Here is a 20,945-nt window from a genome sequence, read left to right as displayed (position 1 = left end):
AGAAATGGTTCGAAAAATAAGTGCTTTTTGGTGAGACTGTGGGTTAATTCAATAGGGTTCTTGTCTAAGACTCCTTGCCTTGTCTGACTCATTGTCTTTCCTAATTGGAGCCACTTTCTTTCCTTCCTTCCCTCGTTCTCTGACACTACTTCAGCTAAATTACTGTAATTTTTCTGTCTGTTCTGGCTACGCCAAAACACTACATGCTGCAAATTGCTGCCCACTGCTGTCCTCCATAGGCCCCGAGCTAAAACAGGAAGGCAGGTGAGTCCGAACACACCCATGCTGCCTATTTTCCCATTGTTGTCCATGGATACAGAGGTCTAATTCTGCAGCTCCAGGTATAACCCCAACTGTCTTTCTATCCCTGTCTCTCTCTCTGAGCTGTATCGTGCTTTAATAGTGAGAGTGGGGGTTGTGGGCTTTCTTTTGAAATGTCTGCCATTGCAATGAAGTGAGAACCCAGGCTAAATATATCAACTGACACACAGACTCAGACTCCCAAACCGAGACAGGGTAAACACATACACACATGCAGACACACTCAAGGGCAAGCATAAGTACACAATGTCTAAGGAAGCTACTTGATGAAGAGTAATCAGACATAACATTAAAACTACTGACAGGGGAAGTGAACCCCCCCCCCCCCGGCACCTGTCACGGGGGTGGAATACATTAGGACGCAGGTAAACTGTTTATTCATGAAGCTAATGATCTGAACAACGTTAATAAGGACCAAACCGTGATCGCTTAATGATGGAGTCTAAAAAAAATGGTGGGTTTTGTGTGGTGTTCCTGGTATGCACTGGTTAGTACCTACCAAAAGTTGTCCAAAGAAGGACAAGCGGTGAACCAGAGACGGCGTCAGAGACAGATGAGTGTATGGACCCGAGGCTAGCCAATTTAACAGAGCAGCTACTGTAGCACAACTTGCTGAAATAGGTCAATGAAAGGAAGGTGTCAGAACCCAGAATGCATTGCAGCTTGATGTGTATAGGGGTGTCAGTCAGACTTCTCATGCTGATTCATGTCCATCACCTACAACGAGCACAGGAGAATCAGAACGTGATCATGGACCAGGCCAAGAATGTGCTCTAGTCTGATGGATTTCATTTTTAATGTCTTGCTAATATCTTATAACAGCAGCAGATACCACAGTACACTTTCAAGGGTGTCTTAGAGTCCAAGCCTCGGTGCCTCTGAGCCGGACCTAGACAATAATGGACCTTAAAATATACTCAAGTTTGGTGCATTATCTCGAGATAGTATTTGACTTTAGACAACTTATCTAAACGGTCCATTACAATCAAAGGTAGCAATATGCAAGCTATATACAGAAACAAGACTAATTTTAGCTATTAGAATATACAGAATTAAACGTAACCTTCCACAAACTCACCAGAATCTCCAGGGGCAGTTTGAGAAGACAAATACTGTATAACGAACTTTAGATATCAAATACCTTCTCAAGCCAGCACTCAAGCGGTCTAATTACAAAAGAAAGACAAGGGACACTAATTTGAGAAAAGGTTTGGAAAAGTCGAATGAAAATCCCCAGCGGTGCCTTGGCACGTCTCCCCGATTCACATCTCTGGATCCTGTTTGTGCTTCAGTCTCATACTTTCAGCAGAAAGTATGAATCACAGAAAGCAAATAATCAGTGGGGATTTTCTGCCTGCTCTGCGATTGATTGGCACCCCGTGCGGGGTGTACCCCGCCCTGTGCCCTGAGTCTCCTGGGATAGGCTCCAGGCGTCTCTGTATACAGGATTATGCGGTATAGACAGTGAGACGACGATGATGATTTTCCCACCATCATGAAGATTCTCATCAGTGATAGAACTTTGTAACCATGGTAACTAGTGGTAATTTTCATGACTGAACAAGTCGAGCCACCAACACCCTCTACTGAGAGAAATCTTTGACCTTGTTTGTATTGGTGCTTCTATTTTTCTCGTCTTTAATTGCCAATTATTAATATGCATAACACGGCTGTTTCAACTCAAATACTATATAAGTGAAATAATACTTATAGTATGGAAATAGTATTTAATGTATTCTACAATTAATTGCAATCAATAAACATATATATTTGTTTATGTTTGTGTGTGTGTGTGTGTGTGTGTGTTTACAATAAACCTGATTTCTAACAGTGGCATCATGGCATCATAATTTAAAATAGGGGTAAAAAAAAAGGGGGGTTGGATCATAATAAATAGATTTTGGGCAATAAAGCACACTAGGTTCTCCGCAAAACACACAGCTTCCTGGTTCATAATTAAACAAACCCAACGTGGTCTGTTACATATTGACCAAGCAGTGGGATAGAGAATTACTGAAACTGGCTTAAATGTAACCCAGTGTCTTATATAATATGGACATGCAACATTCAGCATAAACCGTAAAAGTCAAACCAGTAACATTAAAACCACCTAGGTGTTTATGTTCTCTTTGTGCCACCGGGGTGCCCCTGGCCTGCCTTTGGCCTGTTGGGTTGTAGCTCCACAGGGGCATTGGGTGTGTGCTGTGGTGTCTGGCATTAGGATGTTGCCAGCAGATCCTTTTGGTACTCTGGGTTGTGGGGTGAAAGGTCTCCATGAATTGGACTTACAGTATTTGTTTTCTTGATCAGATTGGGAGAGTTCGGAGTTTGGAGGCCGGGTTGGCGGCCTTGGGCTTTTTGTCCGCTGGGCCCGTTGCAGTGGTGTAGGCAGTGGTGCTCTGGGTGTTCTGGTGCCATTTTGCCGTAGCCAGGTTTAAACTTCTTTTCAGTGCTGCATTGGCTGTTCTGTGGTATTGGATAGAAAAGGCTAAGCTTTGATCCAATGAGAATGGTTAAGCCATGTTTATGTCTAGATTTGTCATTTGACATTAAAATTAGAGGTGTAACCACTTTTTGTGCATGTATAGTTACTATGATTCTACGAGGCCTGAGCGACTTTGCCGGTGTATTGTTGGTGATCAGCGTGATAATAATGTTATGGCTGGCTGGTGTACACTGCATCATGTTGGAAAATACTGTTGTGTTTCTGGGTGTTCTGCTTCATATATACAGTATAAAGTCTGTAGAGCACAAAAATAGATTTATTAGTGGATTACGCTCTACAGTGCAAAAACACCAGGCTCAGATTTTAAACCTGTGTGAATTTGAATAATATGCTAATAATGAATCTGCATTGCCCCCTGGCTGTGTGTCTGATGTGTACCGTGGTCACATCAGCCTCAACACCTTCAGGGTTACAACACTACAGAGATGTTTTTTCCACAGTAAACTCATGTGGGTTGAATCAGTCTTGAGTGCTAAAAGACATGGAACACGAAACTATGTAGGGCCTGAATTCCCTCATTTAACCCAAAATAGGATGCGGCTTGGTTTAGGTTAAGCCTTGCATGCCGGGTGTCTGTCTAAACCCTTGTTTACTGTTTGTTTGAGGTTTATGTGGCAAAAACAATCTCAGACACTGATAATGCGATGCCTTCAGTTCATCACCCCATGTCATTTGACTACTTTATATGGAACGAAAGGTGTGTGTGTGTGTGTGTGTGTGTACGTGTGTGTACGTGTGTTTGAGTAAGGGGTCTAAAGGGTGTTGGTGAGTTGTTTGGAACGACATGGGAATGGCAGGCTGCTCCGTGTCTCACTCCGCACTAATGCACTGCATATGGCCCGCGCTGGCATGACCAATGGCTTCTTAAAGAATCTGACACGCCAGAATTTAATTAGCACAGTTTATAGGTTCTGCTCTGAGCGAAACACGAGAACAGCGCTGGGAACATGGTAATCATAAGCAGGCACATGATTTTACACCAACTCCAGGAAATTAGGTTGTATTCTGTGTCGGCTGTGTTGTGTGTGTATGTGTGCATGGGTTGGGGCGATGGTAGCAGTGTGATTGGGGGGGGGCTAGCGTTAGTTTGCAGGTGTTTTGTATTCGAATCCAGGAACAAATTTTTGGAATTATGATAGTAAGGAACACCACTAGGGTCAAACCATGGAATGTCAGTCTGCTGCGTTTTAGAGGTAAAATGACACGCCAACATGTGACAGTGAAATGGATTGTCCAATTAAATATCAATTATATTGTGGTCCGTATGCAAAAGCTTACTCAACACTTGACCTCAAATTCAGGAAAACAAAGCTGATTGTGATTTATTATATAGGTTCTTCGTGTGTATTGAAAATATCAAAAAGTGCAAATTTGCTCGATGGGACGAAATGTTCAAATGCAAACAACAACAACAAAGAAAAAACACCTGGATGCATGAGAGTCTTGAATGTTTCTGGACAAATGTAATTTTTTGTTTACTGGTGGCTCTGCCATGTGGAAGGCCCAGGTTCACGCCTCAGCCAACAGCCTACACCGAGCCACTGGAGTTGCAGGCCAACCTTAGCTTGGATAGAACGAGAGTCAAGAAGGACTTCTTGGCATAAAACCTCTTCCCAAAAGCAAATGCATGGATCAGATAATCCGCTGTGGCGACACCTAACGGGAGCAGGTGAAAGAACAACGGTTGCCGTTGACAAAAACCACTGGTATAGGATTTCTACCCAAGATCATATCACTACCAATTTTGCGCCCTGTATGTGCTATATAATACTATTTAGACCTGATATCTGATCCTCAGACCAATTATTTATCCATTACTGAAGAAAAACATGCAAAGCCCCCTTACCTAACCAGAGACTGGGACACCGGATCGTAACCTCGTACAGACTAGGAAACCTAGCCTGGGGTTGTTTACAGACACGCAAGTCTATGCTGTACCTGCCTGATAATCAGAGTGTCTTATCTCCATGATTTAAGTATTAACCGCCCTTCCAAGTAGTCCTAAATTGGGCGAATTCCCAATGCCATGTTTGATCAAGTAAGACTTGAGTATTCCGATGGATTCTAACCGTAAAACCAGATGAAACAGAATGGTATTTACAGTAGGCATGTAGCCATGCTTATATGACACTTGACCATCACAACCATATTTGCTTCCAGATTTACTTCCTTCTTTGCTGTTATATGACCTTCACCCTTTGCAAACGCTTTACACTAGTGTATCATTTCAGTTCATCCACAAGGGTGTTCAGTGGGCTTTAGTTCAGGAGTGTGTGCACTAAATCTTCGACCTGGCTTTGTGCCCCGAGACACCGTCCTGCTGAAACAGGTTTGTGCCCCTTAGTTCCAGTGAAGGGAAACTGTAATGGTAGAACATACAAGGAAATTCCAGATAACTGAGTACTGTACTTACTTGTTGCAACGGATTGGAGAAGAACTTTGATAAGCATTCAAGTCAAACCTTTCATTGTGAACAATAACAGAACACTAATGCACCTATCCCATTTGGTTTCACTAGTGTTCGGACATTATCCGGCTGGAAAGTTTCCTCAGTATACCAGGGACTTGATCAGACTGCCTGCGTCACATCTGAAACGCTGGCCTGCCAGGAACTCCCAAACATGTGGAAATAACTCCCAGCCGAGTAATGTAACGTGCAAGTGTTGTTGGTAAATTCGTGTAGATCCCACAGACAGATGCATCTCTTCTGCAAGTTGTCAACAAGTTATCCATCGATTTTTAAGAATCAGGATAAATGTTTACTGGAAGGACTGCAGTGATCTCCGAGCCACCGCGACAGACATCGTCTTTCACTGACAGGTTTCTACATACTTTTAGTCAAATAGTGTGTATGCACATGCATTAAAAAAAACAAAACAAAAAAAAAACATGCAGGGTAACTACTCGTGGTTATCCAGGCCCGGTAGAATCATACTTGCATACAGGATAAGTGACTGGATTTAATGTCTAATAAAGCAACACAAAAAACAGCATATAGACAAAGCAAGTGATATCAAGACATGTCATCTTTATTACAGAGGACTATCAAGTCAATATAAGCAATAAAACACATTTGTTTGCTTGGTCACCTGCACACAGTAGGCAAACATCCTCTTTACAGTCGCCCACTCCAGAACAAATGTCTTCGTTCCTGAGGCATACATAATTCAAACAAGTCTCTGCTCATGTTCCCTGCCCTTGTGTCAGTGTTAAGATGTCTGATGATAATATGAGGATAAAACACAACACTGGAATTGTACCACTTTTGATTGGAAGTGCTATAAACAAATATTTGAGGAATATGGTCCTTGGATGTCAGCATTTACTCCATCAAGGTCTCTTACTTCATATAATCTACATGTCCACTAATGAAAACCTTTATAGTTTTCTCACGTAAATAACAGTGCAAGCATGTTACACGTCTTACACACGTGTCCCTCCGGTCACGTGGGGGCAAATTAACACAGCAAATTCTTTTATTTCTCATCTAATGAAAATATATTCCTACTCTTGCATAGTATAGCTCAGTGATGAGCACAGGCACGGACAAACTCCCTGTAACTCGGCGTTACAAACCCTGATTTAGACCCATTCAGTATGGCCCATATATAGAAATCTATACCGAGTAACAAAATATCTCCATGACTTAAAAACAGGTCATTGATTTTTTTTTTTTTGTATGTGTACAGCTATTAATCTGTGAGCTAATATTTTCATGTACTACAAAAACTGTATTTATTCAACAGTAAATTAAATGTATATCACATTAGTCCCGTTATCAAGATTTCTTTGTTTTTCCAAAAAAAAAACAAAAAAAAACTAAATCTGATAGCACTCACGCTAAAGCGATGCCAGGAAACACAAACAAGAATAGAATGTCATAGTGTACCAATCATAAGGAACTTGAAAAGGCTGTGAATTACCCACGATTCCCTTCATATATACCGAATTATTGCTCAAAACCTGAGCTGTGACGAAAACAGAAGCCGTGATGCTTTAAGACAACCTGTGCTGTCTTATAAGTCAGTGATGTAGAAAGTATCCACAAAGAAAGCTTTTGATATGTTCCTTTAAAGGCAGCACACGAAGCTTTACAAAGATTTTGATCTCATTGTAGGAAAGCAAAGGATGCATGCGCGTCATCTTCAAAAAAGCTAAATAAATTCAATTAATCTAACCCTGGCATGTATATCTTCCTGCCCACGGCCTGAGTGAGCAGTAATTTCATGCCAGTCACACCTCTGGTCTGGCAAGATCTATTCAGAAATTCTCAACAGATCTTCCTGATTTAAAAAGTGCTTTAGACAGCCACTCCCGCTCTTTTCTCTCATGTGGTTCTCTACTTCTCATCTTCTCTTACTCACCTTTTATTTCATTTCATGGCTGGCTTTTGTATTTACTTAAATCCTTTAAATACACCTGGCATATTTGTCCTAAAGCTGCATGTGTTGATCGTGCAGCACTTTTGCCTTCTCTCAATGACCTCCTGCTGAACTTTGGCAATAAAGCTCAATAAAGAACTCGGATTCTTGATCAATCAACGATTGTACTCGATACACAGGCTGGACGCTTGGCCCGACTGTATTTACATTCAATCTAAACTCTCGAACACAAGAGATTAAATGAAAACTTTTAAATTACAATCAAGAATAAACAAAGCCGAGAGAGCGTCTAGACGTATACACGCTCAGCTGCTTACACAAGAGCAGGATATTTATCGTGGAGTGTAAAAGACACTGTGTCACTGAAACCTCCAGTATTTGATTGAGAAAAAAAAAAAAGTCACAAACTGAGAGAATATGCAGGCAAGAGGAATCTGAGAAACAAACAAAAAGTGACCAGCTGAGATGACAGAATGAGCGCCGAGATGGAGCTCCTCCTTCACTCGCACTCGTGCTCTCCCAGCAGGCCGAACATGTTCAGGCTGTCGGTCTTGCCGATTTTATCGGACCGCACGCTTTCGTCTTCGTCGTCTCCGTCAGCGTCCTCGTCGTCGTCCGCGTCTCTGTCGTCTTCCTCCTCTGGCTCCGAGCTCGACTCTTCTTCTTCCTCGTCCCTATCGCCGTTCTCCTCGTCCTCGGGCCTTGTGGAGCGTCCCTGTAGAACGATGATTTCTGGTAAATCTGCGTGGGATTCCCATTTCTCTAAAAAAGGTGAATAGAGCATTAACATTTAAACTCGCATGAGAAAAGGGAAAAAGGGATGGAAGCAGTGATAGAACTGGAATGAGACTGCTAAATGCTAGGGTACCCAAACCACCTGGAACAATTAAAAAACTAATAAACGGAGCAGATTTTGAGAGTTTATTTATATTTTTTTTTACCACCTTTGTTCTGTGTGTATCCTGGTGGCCGCAAGCTCAGACATAAGCGTCCATCCATGGCCAGGCGCAGCAGGCTGTTAGCGGATCGATAGGCATCATTCCGTGCTGCCCTTGCTGTCTTATAGCCTCTTCTCTCTGCCCACGCTGTTCATGCGAGGAAAAGCAACAGAAGGGAAGTGTTTATGAGAAATATGTTCTCATTATCTCAGCAATCAACAGTAGCCCTGGTGCCAGCTTCTCTGAACTCATTAGCATCTATTTCTGTTTACCAACACATTCTTGAATCTCACTTAATGAAAAAAAAAAATTATTCTTCAAATGCAAGGGGTGTTCAAGACAAACCGGGACTTTCCATAGCGTTTCTCATGGATGAAAAACACAAAACAAATTGACATTTATTTAGACAAGTTCAAGCAAGGTACGCTGATGAGGCTCTGAGTGGTGATGAGCCCGTTGCAGTTATTCCTGTGAACATTCCATGAGTGGAAGGCATACATTTTTACATTTTTCAAAATCAATAGAAAACTTGTCACCAACTTTTAGAAGTCTTAAACATCTGTCTGTGTGAAATGTACACACAATCATGCACATTAAAGGAACTCAGATGGGAGTTACTCCCACATCCTCTGTACAGTCCTGTGATTTCCTCCAAGTGACTTCCACATCAAAGAAATCAAAGGTGTTCCCGAAAGGAAGGTGCTTCAGATGTAAAAAATGTGGCAGTCTGATCAGTGCCTAATGGTATCCAAGCACTAGTGAAACATCTGGATAAGTCTATTAGTGCAGCAGGGAATATATAGACAATTAAAGCTCGTTTTTAACTCTCATAACGGTCTTTTGTCATTCTTGGGCGATCAAAAGTCCTGGTTTGACTTGAACGCGCCTTATAATGACTACTGGATCTTCTCACACAGAGCAGCACTAATTCAGTCAGTCCTTACCTTCACACACATCCCATGCTGTCCACTCGTGCGTGTGTTGTGTATCTGCAGTCTGTTCTGGGTGTGTAATTTTTAGCACTGACAGGAAGGGAGTGCGCTCACACAGGTATCCCACCGAGCTGTAGGGTTCCTGCAGCTGGGACACTGGGTAAATACCAGCCAGAATCTGCCGTGCACAGAGACCAAGAGTCACATGTCTGGAAATAGTGTTTGCGTTTGATTATAACACTGAAGTTCTGTAGTTACCTGTAGTTGTCTGCTGACTTGAGAGGGGAAGACGAGTCCAGGACAGTCACACAGTTTAACAGTAGGGGTGAGGTAGTACGTCTGGAAATACTTTGTGTGACCAGGAGTCCGAGACACACTCACAACCTTCCTACCAACCAAACTATTCAACACTGAAGACTTCCCTACATTAGGAAATCCTGCAGATAGTGAAAAACAAATAACAGATTTTTGACAATCTGCGCACACTATATGGCCAAATAATAGGCATATGAACATACACACATGGACAAAATTGTTGGTACCCTTCAGTCAATGAAAGAAAAACTCATGATGGTCACAGAAATAACTTTAATCTAACAAAAGTAATAATAAATAAAAATTCTATAAATGTTAACTAATGAAAGCAGACTTTGCTTTTCAACCATGCGTCAACAGAATTATAAAAAAAAATAAACTCATGGAACAGGCCTAGACAAAAATTATGGTACCCCTAACTTAATAGTTTGTTGCACAACCTTTTGAAGCAATCAATGCAATCAAATGATTTCTGTAACTGTCAGTGAGACTTCTGCACCTCTCAGCAGGTATTTTGGCCAACTCCTCATGAGCAAACTGCTCTAGTTGTTTCACAGTTTGAAGGGCGCCTTTTCCAGACGGCATGTTCCAGCTCCTTCCAAAAATGCTCAATGGGATTGAGGTCAGGGCTCTAAGGCGGCCACTTTAGAATAGTCCAATGTTTTTCTCTTAGACATTCTTGGGTGTTTTTAGCTGTGTGTTTTGGGTCATTGTCCTGTCGCAAGACCCATGACCTGCAACTGAAACCAAGCTTTCTGACACTGGCCAGCACATTTCTCCCTAGAATCCCTTGATAGTCTTGAGATTTCATTGTACCCTGCACAGATTCAAGACACCCCGTGCCAGATGCAGCAAAGCAGCCCCAGAACATAACAGAGCCTCATCCATGTTTCACAGTAGGGACAGTGTTCTTTTCTTGATATGCTTCATTTTTCCATCTGTGAACATAGAGCTGATGTGCCTTGGCAAAAACAAATTGTCTCATCTGTCCATAGGACATTCTCCCAAAAGCTTTGTGGCTGGTCAACATGTAGTTTGGGATATTCCAGTCTGGCTTTTTTATGATTTGTTTTCAACAATGGTGTCCTCCTTGGTCGTCTCCCACGTAGTCCACTTTGGTTCAAACAATGATGAAAGGTGCGATCTGACACTGATGTTTTTTGAGCATGAAGTTCACCTTGGATCTCTTTAGAAGTCTTTCTGGGCTCTTTTGTTATCATTCGAATCATCCGTCTCTTCCATTTTCCTACAATTTTCTCTTCACTGAAACTAAAGCGCAAAAACAAAAGTTCCAGCCTGACAAGACCAAAGCACAAAGCAATTTCTAACCGTATCATCAGTGACTAATTTCAATATTGAATGCTCTAGAAAAAGAATTTCGAAACCGAACTTTGTGTTCCAGTTGCTTGTGTTTAGCGGGTTTAAGGTCAGAGCTCTGTGCAGTCCACCACACAGGTCCTTCCACATCAACATTAGCACAACACGTGTTCATTAACCTTACTTTGTGCACAAAGGCAATGTCATAATGAAACAGGGTTTTGTCCCTTAGGTTTTGTTCAATCCAATTTTTTTGGCATATTCAGATTGGAGTCAGATTGCTTACTGTTGTCTGAACAGTACAAATGTTTGCAAATTCAATCTGAATCCCATCCAACGGTGGTTTGAAACCAGATTTAGTTCAGATTTTTAAAGATGTGTCCCAGTCTGGGCGCTCTACCCGCTCAAGTCAGATTTTAAACTGTCCATTGCATCACATGCAAACAGTCGCAGAAGTTCAAAGCCTTGCGATTATGTGCGACGCATGGTGAAAACCCACTGAAATAGGACAAAAGAGATGATGGAAGAAATGGAGATATAACAATAAAAACATAACAAATGCTAACTGAATACCACTGCGATGGCCTGGTACCCCGCCTTGTGCTCTAAAACTCCTGGGATAGGCTCCAGGCCCCTGTATACAGGATTAAGCAGTATAGACGATGAGTGAGTGAGTGAGTGAACTGAATACCATTAGAAGCTTAATAACCTAACAAAAGCCATGGCCCAACTTTAAACCCCGCATCTCCTCTAAATTAGCAAATGTACAGTATAGTAGTCCAAGCACATCACTTACTGTATATTGCAAATTTACTGTGTTAAATTTATTACACTTTAATTTTATTGCAAGACAAAATTTATGTATTGATCTTAAGCAAAATGGCAGCTGGTTTAGTTTTACATCGGGTCTGGGGTTACATGCAAAAGCACTACTGGAAACTGCGAAGATCACAAAACAGTGTTATGGTCAGAAGTCCTAACTATACAGTGCAATAAATATATTTAAAATATTTTGAATAATTGTAGGCTAATATACACATTCATCCAAAAGTATTGGAACGGCAAATTCCTGTGTTTTTGCTACAAATGTGAGGAGACACTTAGGTTCAAGATCAAAACATAAATTTGAAATGGTGGTTTATGATTTCAGCTTTCATTTCTTATTATTTAATTCTACTAAACAATGTAGAACATGGCACCTTTTGATTAAAACCAGCCACTTTTCAAGTGGTCAAATATAATGGAACAGGTGTTTATTGTTGTCCCGGTGTGTCCTGTTCAATTCATTAATTAAACGATGAATAAACCTGTTTAGTAGAGTCAGTGGGTCGCTTGCATGATTCAGTTACTTAAGAAAGAAGTATGCAACCAACTATTATGCATTGTCTGAACCTGAACTCGGGCCACATTTAGATGACTTTTTTTTTTTTTTTTTTTACTTTTTTACACATCTAGATGCATGTATCAGGAATTGAAACTTGATAATCTGATTAATCAACTCTAATTCTGAGATCTCAAACACAAATATCTTTACCTTATAGCAAAAAACGGAGAAAGGTGCTTTTCCAATACTTTTGGAGGATACTATAAGCAAATCTATTTAAAACAGCAATGTCAATGTGAACCTAACACTTATTAATTACACAACTAGCAACCTTTTTTTTTTTTACCAAGATATTTTTTGCACGTTCTTACCTATACACCCTAATGTGAGTACTCCATCCTTGTAAAGTTCTCGTTTGGGACTGTTCAGCTCCATGGCAACATCCGTGTGATGTTCCATCAGCACGGTCTCCACGCCATCACCAGAACAACTGTTGTCTCGTCCCATCGCCATCGCATCTCTTTGTATCTTTTTTTCCCAGCTACTTAAATCCACTGTTGAACCAAAATCAATAAAGTTTACACAATAACCATCAATCCATAGCGGATTTATTTGCCGTCACAGCGTGAGTATGTCCGACCTTTTCCAGCCGTGATCTCCTGACATGCCCTCATAATGTGGATGGGTCCTCCTGCCTGGCCCCACCCATTCTTCCTCCTCATTCGCCTTTTCTGAAACACTGCAGCAACATGAAAGATCCAAAGATAATAAACAAATAAAGAACTGGATTGCATACATCATGACTGAAACACCTTCCACAGGTATATTACAACAACACAAGCCTTTATTTCGGTGCGCAAACGGCGTGCACTCACAGCTGTTGTAGGGTTGTCCAGGGTGTGAGGTGAAGCAGATACAATGCAGGTGAGGAAAGTGATTACTCAGGTAGTGTTTCCATGCCAACACAAGGGGCGCAGGACAAAGGTCAACCTTATTGAGCACCACAATTACCTGCTTCTGCAGTTCACCTGTGACGTAGTGATACAGAGCAGGAGGAAACTGTAAAACCTGAGAGGACACATGAGAAAGAGACAACGTGCATGAACAAACCAGGTCTAATTTCAGTGGTACATTAAATAAAGTAACCTATCTCACAGATTGAAAGGAAGAAAAAAAACAACAACATTAAAAAACAAATGCATTTTTAGCACTCAAATTAATGTGAATAATTTTCTACAAGAACGTGTGAGCACTTTTACTTCAGCGTATCTAATCATTAGTGTCTCAAAGCTGGCACAACTTTCACGTGATTTTCGACTTGTGTAAGCGTGTGTAATGAGTGGGTCCGAGACTAATTCGCTCACAGAGTGTGAGGTAAAAAGGCGGAACGGAGGCCTTTAACGTTCTTGATGTTTGATAAGGTAACACCATAAAATGCGTTTTTGTTGCGCCACTCGGAAGCTTCTGCACTCGGTACTGAATTATTTGTAATTGAGGCTGATTGGCCATTTCTTCTTCTTCTTCTTTTAAAAAAAAATTCATTTTGGAGTCAATGCTGTGATACGTGAATCACCACACAAAAGAATCGCGATTCATACCTGATTCGATTCCCCACCCCAACCTCCACCGCTTCTCTTAGTGTTAGACAGATTTGTGAAGTTTGACAAGTCAAACATCTGTTAGGTTTTACTGAGTGTGCTGGACTTTGTAACTTTGTCACACTTATATTACTTTATATTTGTATGCAAAACCCAAGAGCCCACATTAGGTTTTTTGTTTCCAACTGAAAACTGATTTGTCATGTAATATGTTGCTCCGTTAAAGACAAAGAGATTTATTCATTCATTTTGTTGCAAACTTATGTTTGGAAATAGTAAATGTTTGTACATAATAATGCAGACATGATAAACTAATTTCCACTAAGGATTATATGCTGGTTAAGACGATTTCACAGTACTGTAGATATTGCAGTAATAAGGACAGAAGAGACGGAGCAATGCTATTTTCAGTTAGATCTTATATTAAATGTCTTTCATGCCAACTGAATTACTATAAAATGACTTTTTAGGCTTCGTAATAGAATGCTTCGCAACTTCTTCCAGCTTCACTGGGAGAAAATTAAAACGGTACATCTCTTTAACTCAGTCAGAAAGCTGTTCACTTGGGCAGCGTGAACTACAGGAGCTAATTTAAACCTCTAATCGGATCCGTTAGCCCCATCTGCTGACAGGACTCACACAGCCGTGAGAATTAATGAAGCACTCACCGGGTATCTGATATCAACTATAAGCAGGATGACATCGGACATCTCTAATACTCTCCATAACTGCCTCCAGGTCTGAGAAAGAGCAAAAACAAAAGAACAACAACAAAAAAAGAACATTGAGAAAAAAAGAAAATATAAAATAAAAAAATATATATTTTTTTTTAAATTAAGAGAAACTGGGAGGTGACAATTTAGAGAAAAAAAAGTTATTTATGAATAATTTACTTTTTTTTTTTTTTTTACACAGAGGTGCAAAGGATTTAAAGTAGTAGAGTGTACTGTATATGCATATTATAAGGAACTCGAAGATGGATTATACTCTCTCGGATTCCTAAAAACAGACTAAAATGGCACTGTCTAGGAAGGAAAAAACTATAGAGATAGAATATAGAAAAAAACTAACCTCTAGATTGTGTTCGAAATGGCTGAGGGAGTCGGTGGGATTCTTGGAATGGAGATTCTCTAGAAATTCATCAAATGCCTTCTGCTCCTTCCTTAAGAGTTCTTCTCTGCGCATCCCATAATGCCAAGAGGGCCTTCGTGGGAAATCCAGCCCTGGAAATCATGCCAAAGTATCAAGTCAAAGTAAGGAAACTTGAAGTCAGAAAGACAGATGACATGATTCAAAGACAAATGATATGAGACCTTGCTCATCAGGGTAGACATCTTTTATGTCCATCTCCAGGTCTTTCTCTGGAACCGCCTGCAGTATTTTCTCTCTGGCCGTTTTCTTCCTTTTTGCCACCTCTTCTTTGCTCTCCCTCTCAAAGTGAAGACGAAACCTGAATTTAAAAAAACAAAACAAAAAAAAAAGGCACAGTAAGCCTGTTATCGCAGTCCTGGCCCTGTCTATCCCAAGAGGACATCTGGTAGACAATTTCACCCACTGCTTGCACACAAAAAAAAAAAAAAAAAACCACACTCGAAAGGATTACCTTAATGTCTTGATCAGACATTTAAAATGCAGCCCACGTAGCTCTTTTTGATGAATAGGCTAAAATAAAGTATCTTCCTTTTTATTCTCATCCAAACAACATCTGGGTTTTATGGAATTGCTCACTTCTTGCTGGGAAAACATGTTAGTGTGGCCTTGTGACTGAATAAATGTTCTAAATGTTTATAAATTTAATATTCCCCAAAGATGTATTTCGGAGGACATAACAGTTAACATTTACATTAGCATATCCTCCGGGAGCATTTTCAAAGCCTAAAAAGTTAATAGTTCTGTCATGACAAGAAACCTGAGGTTACAATAGCACAGTGCCCTCCAGAATTACATAAACTTTCGGGCTGTTTTTTGGGCTGATGGTTCGAGGCGCTTGTGAAAATCAATTCTGAGGAACCAGGATATTTAGCCTGAAGAGGAAAGCTCACATGAATAACAAAGAAGCTTAAAATATTCGGGCATGTAGGAGGGGATCCCTCCACAAGTGTCTCCAACTGTGTTATACAATACAGGAAGAGACTCAGTGTTCCTACTCAGGCATTATAAAATATAAATTTTAAGGGTGCTGTTCATTTTTGAACCAACGGTTCAGTCGAATAAATCCTACTATCTTAACCTACTGTTTGTGTTCAAGCTCTTTTTTTTTTTATATACACTACATGCCCACAAAAAAGTAAATAAAATAAAAAGTTGCACACACACACACATTTAATTTGATCCTCTTTAGCTTTAAATGTGCTGCGCAAAGTGGATAATTATTCATCATGCTCTCAGAACCACTCTTTCAATTTGAAATAAACTGATCATCACAGTTCATCACTATCCTTCCAGATTGTAATGATGTGAACAGCTCTTAATAAGCTCTTAATATTATCCAATAATCTGACCCACCAAAGACAGTGACATTTTTGGCCAGAAAGTGTGTGTGTTGTGTGTGTGTATAAAATGTTGTGCTCAAATTTATAAATAATTAAATGCTATACTGTTTTTTTGATACAACAACTGAAAGTGTGTTTGTGTGGTAAAGTACATCAAATTGATGAGAACAGGTAACTATCTCCTGCAATTTATGCGCACACACTTCTTGAATTACTGTTTGGCTCACCTGTTGGGGTCATATCTGCCGTCTCTGGTGCCAGGCTGGTGGTTTATCCTCCTTATATCCGTCGTCTCGCTGTCTGACGTATCTGACTGTCTGTCCCGTCTAACGGTCCGCTCGATACTCGCATTCCGGCTGCTCTGACCCGAGCCTGTATCACCTTCACAAACACACACAGTCTCTCTTTAACGAACATGATCCTAAGTTTTAGGACAAAGATCCTCTTTTAGTTCTGATGTTAATTTATCATGACTGCTGCTTATTTCATTGCAAGAGGTTGGCATTCTAAACAAAAGATGTCTCTGTTAAAAAAAAAAAAAAAAGGAAAATGTTCAGGCACACCTTCTAACTCTATGGATTCTGCTGAGTTTTATTTCTCTCTACACTGTAAAACAATGCTAAATTACAAAATATGTAATAATCTCCTCTGAACAGTTGATATTGAGATGTCTCTGCTACTTATGCTCTGTAAAGTCTTCATAACGGCTCTAATCTGAGGTGATGTTTGTTAATTTATGATTTTTGAGGCTGGTAACTGGTCTTGCTTTCCTGGGAAGGAAATGCACATGACAACACTAAAAAAAAAAAAAGGACACTACTTGTGTGAATTGTATGTACAGTGGAACCTTGGATTGCAAGTAATGCAGTTTGTGGGTGTTCCGCAAGACGAGCAAAAGAAATTTTGACTTGGAAAACAAACAAGTCCTGGTTTACGAGTACCGAGTATCATGTATCACGTATGCACTTCTTGTTTCGACGCCGAGCGTCACGTGATCACAACTGAGCCAACGGTTTCTCTCTCTCTTGTGTTGCGGAATTGTGGGTAATCGTCTCCCCTGCTGGGCCTCTCACTGGTATATTTAACATCCGGCATGCGTGTACTGTTTAATATAACACTGACCACGTGTGTGTGCATAAAACATTTTATTTTGTGTCAGTATGGGTGTGCGTAGAGCGCGCGTGTAAAGCAAAAGCAAGTCTCATTAGAGAGCTTACAGATCCAGTTTCTCTCTCTGCTCAAGGCTCAGCCTGCTTTTTGTGTGCGCGCGCGCCATTAGACACCTTGCCACACACACAGACTACTTTCGCCTTCACAGACACACTCTTTCTCTCTGCTCTACACAGAAACACTGCTCTGTCGCGATTCTTCTTCAAAGGTAAAGTGCAGATTAATTTGTTTTATTTTTACTTTACAGCGGTGTTTTTCGTTGTGTGCGCGCGTATGTGTGAAAAGAGTGGAGGAAGAGTAACTGTAGGACTAGAAGGGGGAGAGAACAAACAGAAACACTTATCTGTCGGAATTTATTTTTACTTTTTTTTAACAGTTAAGTGCAGGTTAATTTGTTTTGTTTTTACTTTGTAAAATTATATTTGTATTAATTATTTTTATGTATTTATTTTTTGGGGCTGCGGAATATATTATTTGAATTTCAATTATTTCTTGGAAAAATTTGAATTGGTTTACAAGTGTTTTGAAATATGAACCAGCTTTCAGGATAAATTATGCTCATAATCCAAGGTTCCACTGTGGATTTGTTTTCTTTACTTTTTTTGTGAATAGTAAAGTAAGAACCAGGAATAAAGTATATGTATGGAGCAAAAAAAAGAAACACCTGGTATGAATGAAAGATGTGTGTGTAAGTGATAAGACAATGATTAACGCTGAATCTCCAGCACATGATAACTTAGATCTAGAACTACTTTACTAACTGGAAAAAATGTTATTTAAACATTGTTGTATACCAACTTCAATATATCACAAATATTTGCACATATATCATTTTTAATAGATTTTTTTTACCTGCACAGACGGGAATTTGTCACAATCACATTTCACTACTTGAATAGTTGTATAGTATAGTTGTATAACATATCACGATTCACTGTACTTGTATATTCATATATGTGACAAATAAAATCCTTGAATATTGAATACTTTGCAGCAGCGGCCCATTTTGGTCTTGCTTACTGAGGATGGTCTTCATGAGAGCTAGTTTCATCATGGGACTTTATTAGTATTGCAAATGCACTTACTTAAACCCTAAACACTGCTTTTATTCAGCTACACCGAAGAAATAAAGGACAATACTTAATCACTCATCTTCTATACCGCTTTATCCTACATTTAGGGTCGCAAGGACCTGAAGCCTATCCCAGGAGGCTTAGGGCACCAGGCAGGGTACACCCTGGACACGGTGCCAATTCATCGCAGGGCACACACACATACACACACCACGGGCAATTTGGAAACGCCAATTAGCCTAATCTGCATATCTTTGGACTGTGGGAGGAAACCAGTGTACCTGGAGGAAACCCACCAAGCACGGGGAGAACATGCAAACTCCATGCACACAGAGACGGGAATCGAACCCAGACTCTAGAGGTGCAAGGCGACAGTGTTAACCACTTCACCACTAAAAGACAATCTTCTTCTTCTTTGTCTTTCGGCTGTTTCCTTTCAGGGGTCGCCACAGCGAATCATTATGGGAATTATATTCGTGATTCGCATCATTGATTTGGCAAATGTTTTACGTCGGATGCCTTTCCTGACACAACCCTCTGCATTTATCCAGACTTGGGACTGGCACAAGAAGACACTGGATTGCGCCCTATGTACTTGGGTTTCCTGGATTCCTGAGATTCCTGGAGAGAATGAAAGATGTTTGTGTTTGTTGATTATGATTGATAATTAATGTTCATCAAAATTTCTTAACTTGACTGAGTGATAGCTCAGAGGGCTAAGACACCGACAATTGTCGGCGGTTCAATCCCTAGCTCCCTAGGCCCTTGCTCAAGGGCCCTTAACCCTATCTGCTCCAGTATCATGGCTGACCCTGCACTCTGACCCCAGTTACGCTGAGACATGCGAAGAAAGAATTTCACTGTGCTGTAATGTATATGTGACAAATAAAGGCTTAACTTTAATATTTAATCACGTAACTTAGTCCTAGAACTACTCTACTAACTGGAAAGAATGTTAGATGATCATATACCAAGCTGCTGAGCCCTGAAAGGAAAGTGAAAGGTGTGTGTAGAAGACAGCCAAACACACACAATCCTGCACAGTTCCATGGATCGGGTGTTACGTAACAGTGTAGTGAGTCTGCGCAGTGGCATTCCGCATAACGCAAACCCTGGTGCTGATGGAGACACACACACACACACACACACAGACAGCTGATGTCCCAAACACACCTGAGACATTCACTCAGTGTGTCAGTCATGTCATAGTTACACAAACACACAGCATTTTCATTTCAGCAGTGCACAAGAGTCGACTCTTTTATTTATTTATTATTGTTATTTTGTATTTTTTAAAAAAAGGTGCCATTTGTTTTACACTCGACCCACTAACACACTACACTAGTCGTGGAATGCGCGGACACTAGTGACACTGCACACTTAGCGACGCTGTTAGCATTGTTAGCTAACAACACGAACGCCTCGGCACGCGCACTCACCTCGCTTCCTCTCGCGCTTCACCTGAAGTTGCTTCTTCTTCTGTTTGTTGCTAAACGGCTTCTTCCGAGGCATTTTTTTTCTCTTTCCGAGCCCGAGTCAGAACACACTCAGTTACCCCCTGCTTGTCTTTTTCCCCAGTCTGTCTGTCCTCCCTTAGTGTTTACAGTCAAGTTTCTCCTGCATGTTACTTCTCCTGTGACGTCGAACTGCGACCGAGCTGCCCGGATTGTACCAAACTATCCGGCTCGCTTTTATAAACATTATGTCGCAGCAACGACGCTGCTTTAGTAAAAAAAATAAAAACACGTATAGATGTTTACATTTAATGTAATTAATTGTTGTGAACGTTTACTTCAGAGCTACGCGGTTTATAAATAATATAAGCCACTACGAGACCCCCAACACGTAACGGGGAATGGTAGTGTCCATTATTTAAACAACTCAAGCGCCTCTCAGTGAGTCCAGGCATGGAGAGACCACAGACAGGGGACATCCATATAAATACATAGACAAAGGGTTCAAAGGGACCCAAAACCAGTCCCAGAAAATGTCTGTCTGTCTGTATGTTGGTATTGTCAGACTGTCTGGATGTCTGTAGTACTTTGTGTGTCTGACTGACTTTATGACCGTCTGTAGTACTTTCTGTCTCTCTGACTGTCTGACTTACTGTCTGTATGTTTGTATGTATGACTGATTCTGTATGTATGACTAACTGTCTGTATGTCTGTCAGTCTTACTGTCTGTCTGGGTATCTGTAGTACTTTTGTGTGTCTGACTGTCTGTCTGACTGTCTCGCTGTATGTCTGTCGGTCTTACTGTCTGTCTGTATGAATGTCTAGTACTTTTTGTGTGTCTGTCTTTATGTCTGTCTGTAAGTCTGACTAACTGTAATCATGACTGTCTGTATGCATGACTGACTGTATGCAGCCCTGGAAGTCACCTAGAGGAGAAAAAAAAACCTATCTGTTGCAACAGTTTTGTAATTTGTGCCCTCAGTTTAATAATCCATTCCCACACCTTCCATCAGCACATTACTACTACTACTACTACTATTATTATTATTATTATTAATAATAATAATATTTAATAAACCTTATGACAGACTGTTAACGAATTGCTTTCTTCCTCTTTTGTAAG

The 20,945-nt window shown here is 40.5% G+C and overlaps 1 protein-coding gene across 1 annotated transcript; it reads right to left on the bottom strand.

The window, feature by feature from the left end:
• Nucleotides 1-5,835: 5,835 nt before the first annotated feature.
• On the bottom strand, nucleotides 5,836-20,009 carry gnl1 (guanine nucleotide binding protein-like 1). Its single transcript, XM_053495303.1, has 12 exons — nucleotides 19,808-20,009; nucleotides 16,353-16,506; nucleotides 14,947-15,083; nucleotides 14,705-14,856; nucleotides 14,302-14,373; nucleotides 12,911-13,103; nucleotides 12,676-12,774; nucleotides 12,407-12,589; nucleotides 9,338-9,516; nucleotides 9,092-9,257; nucleotides 8,154-8,294; nucleotides 5,836-7,971 (listed from the first exon to the last, which is right to left on the bottom strand). The coding sequence occupies exons 1-12, from the start codon at nucleotides 19,878-19,880 to the stop codon at nucleotides 7,709-7,711; spliced, it is 1,812 nt and encodes a 603-aa protein (XP_053351278.1). The 5' UTR covers nucleotides 19,881-20,009; the 3' UTR covers nucleotides 5,836-7,708.
• Between the last annotated feature and the right edge of the window lie 936 nt (nucleotides 20,010-20,945).

This window comes from Clarias gariepinus, chromosome 4 (genome assembly GCF_024256425.1).
Source record: "Clarias gariepinus isolate MV-2021 ecotype Netherlands chromosome 4, CGAR_prim_01v2, whole genome shotgun sequence".
Classification (NCBI taxonomy): domain Eukaryota; kingdom Metazoa; phylum Chordata; class Actinopteri; order Siluriformes; family Clariidae; genus Clarias; species Clarias gariepinus.
This window is presented reverse-complemented; position numbering and strand designations above follow the sequence as displayed.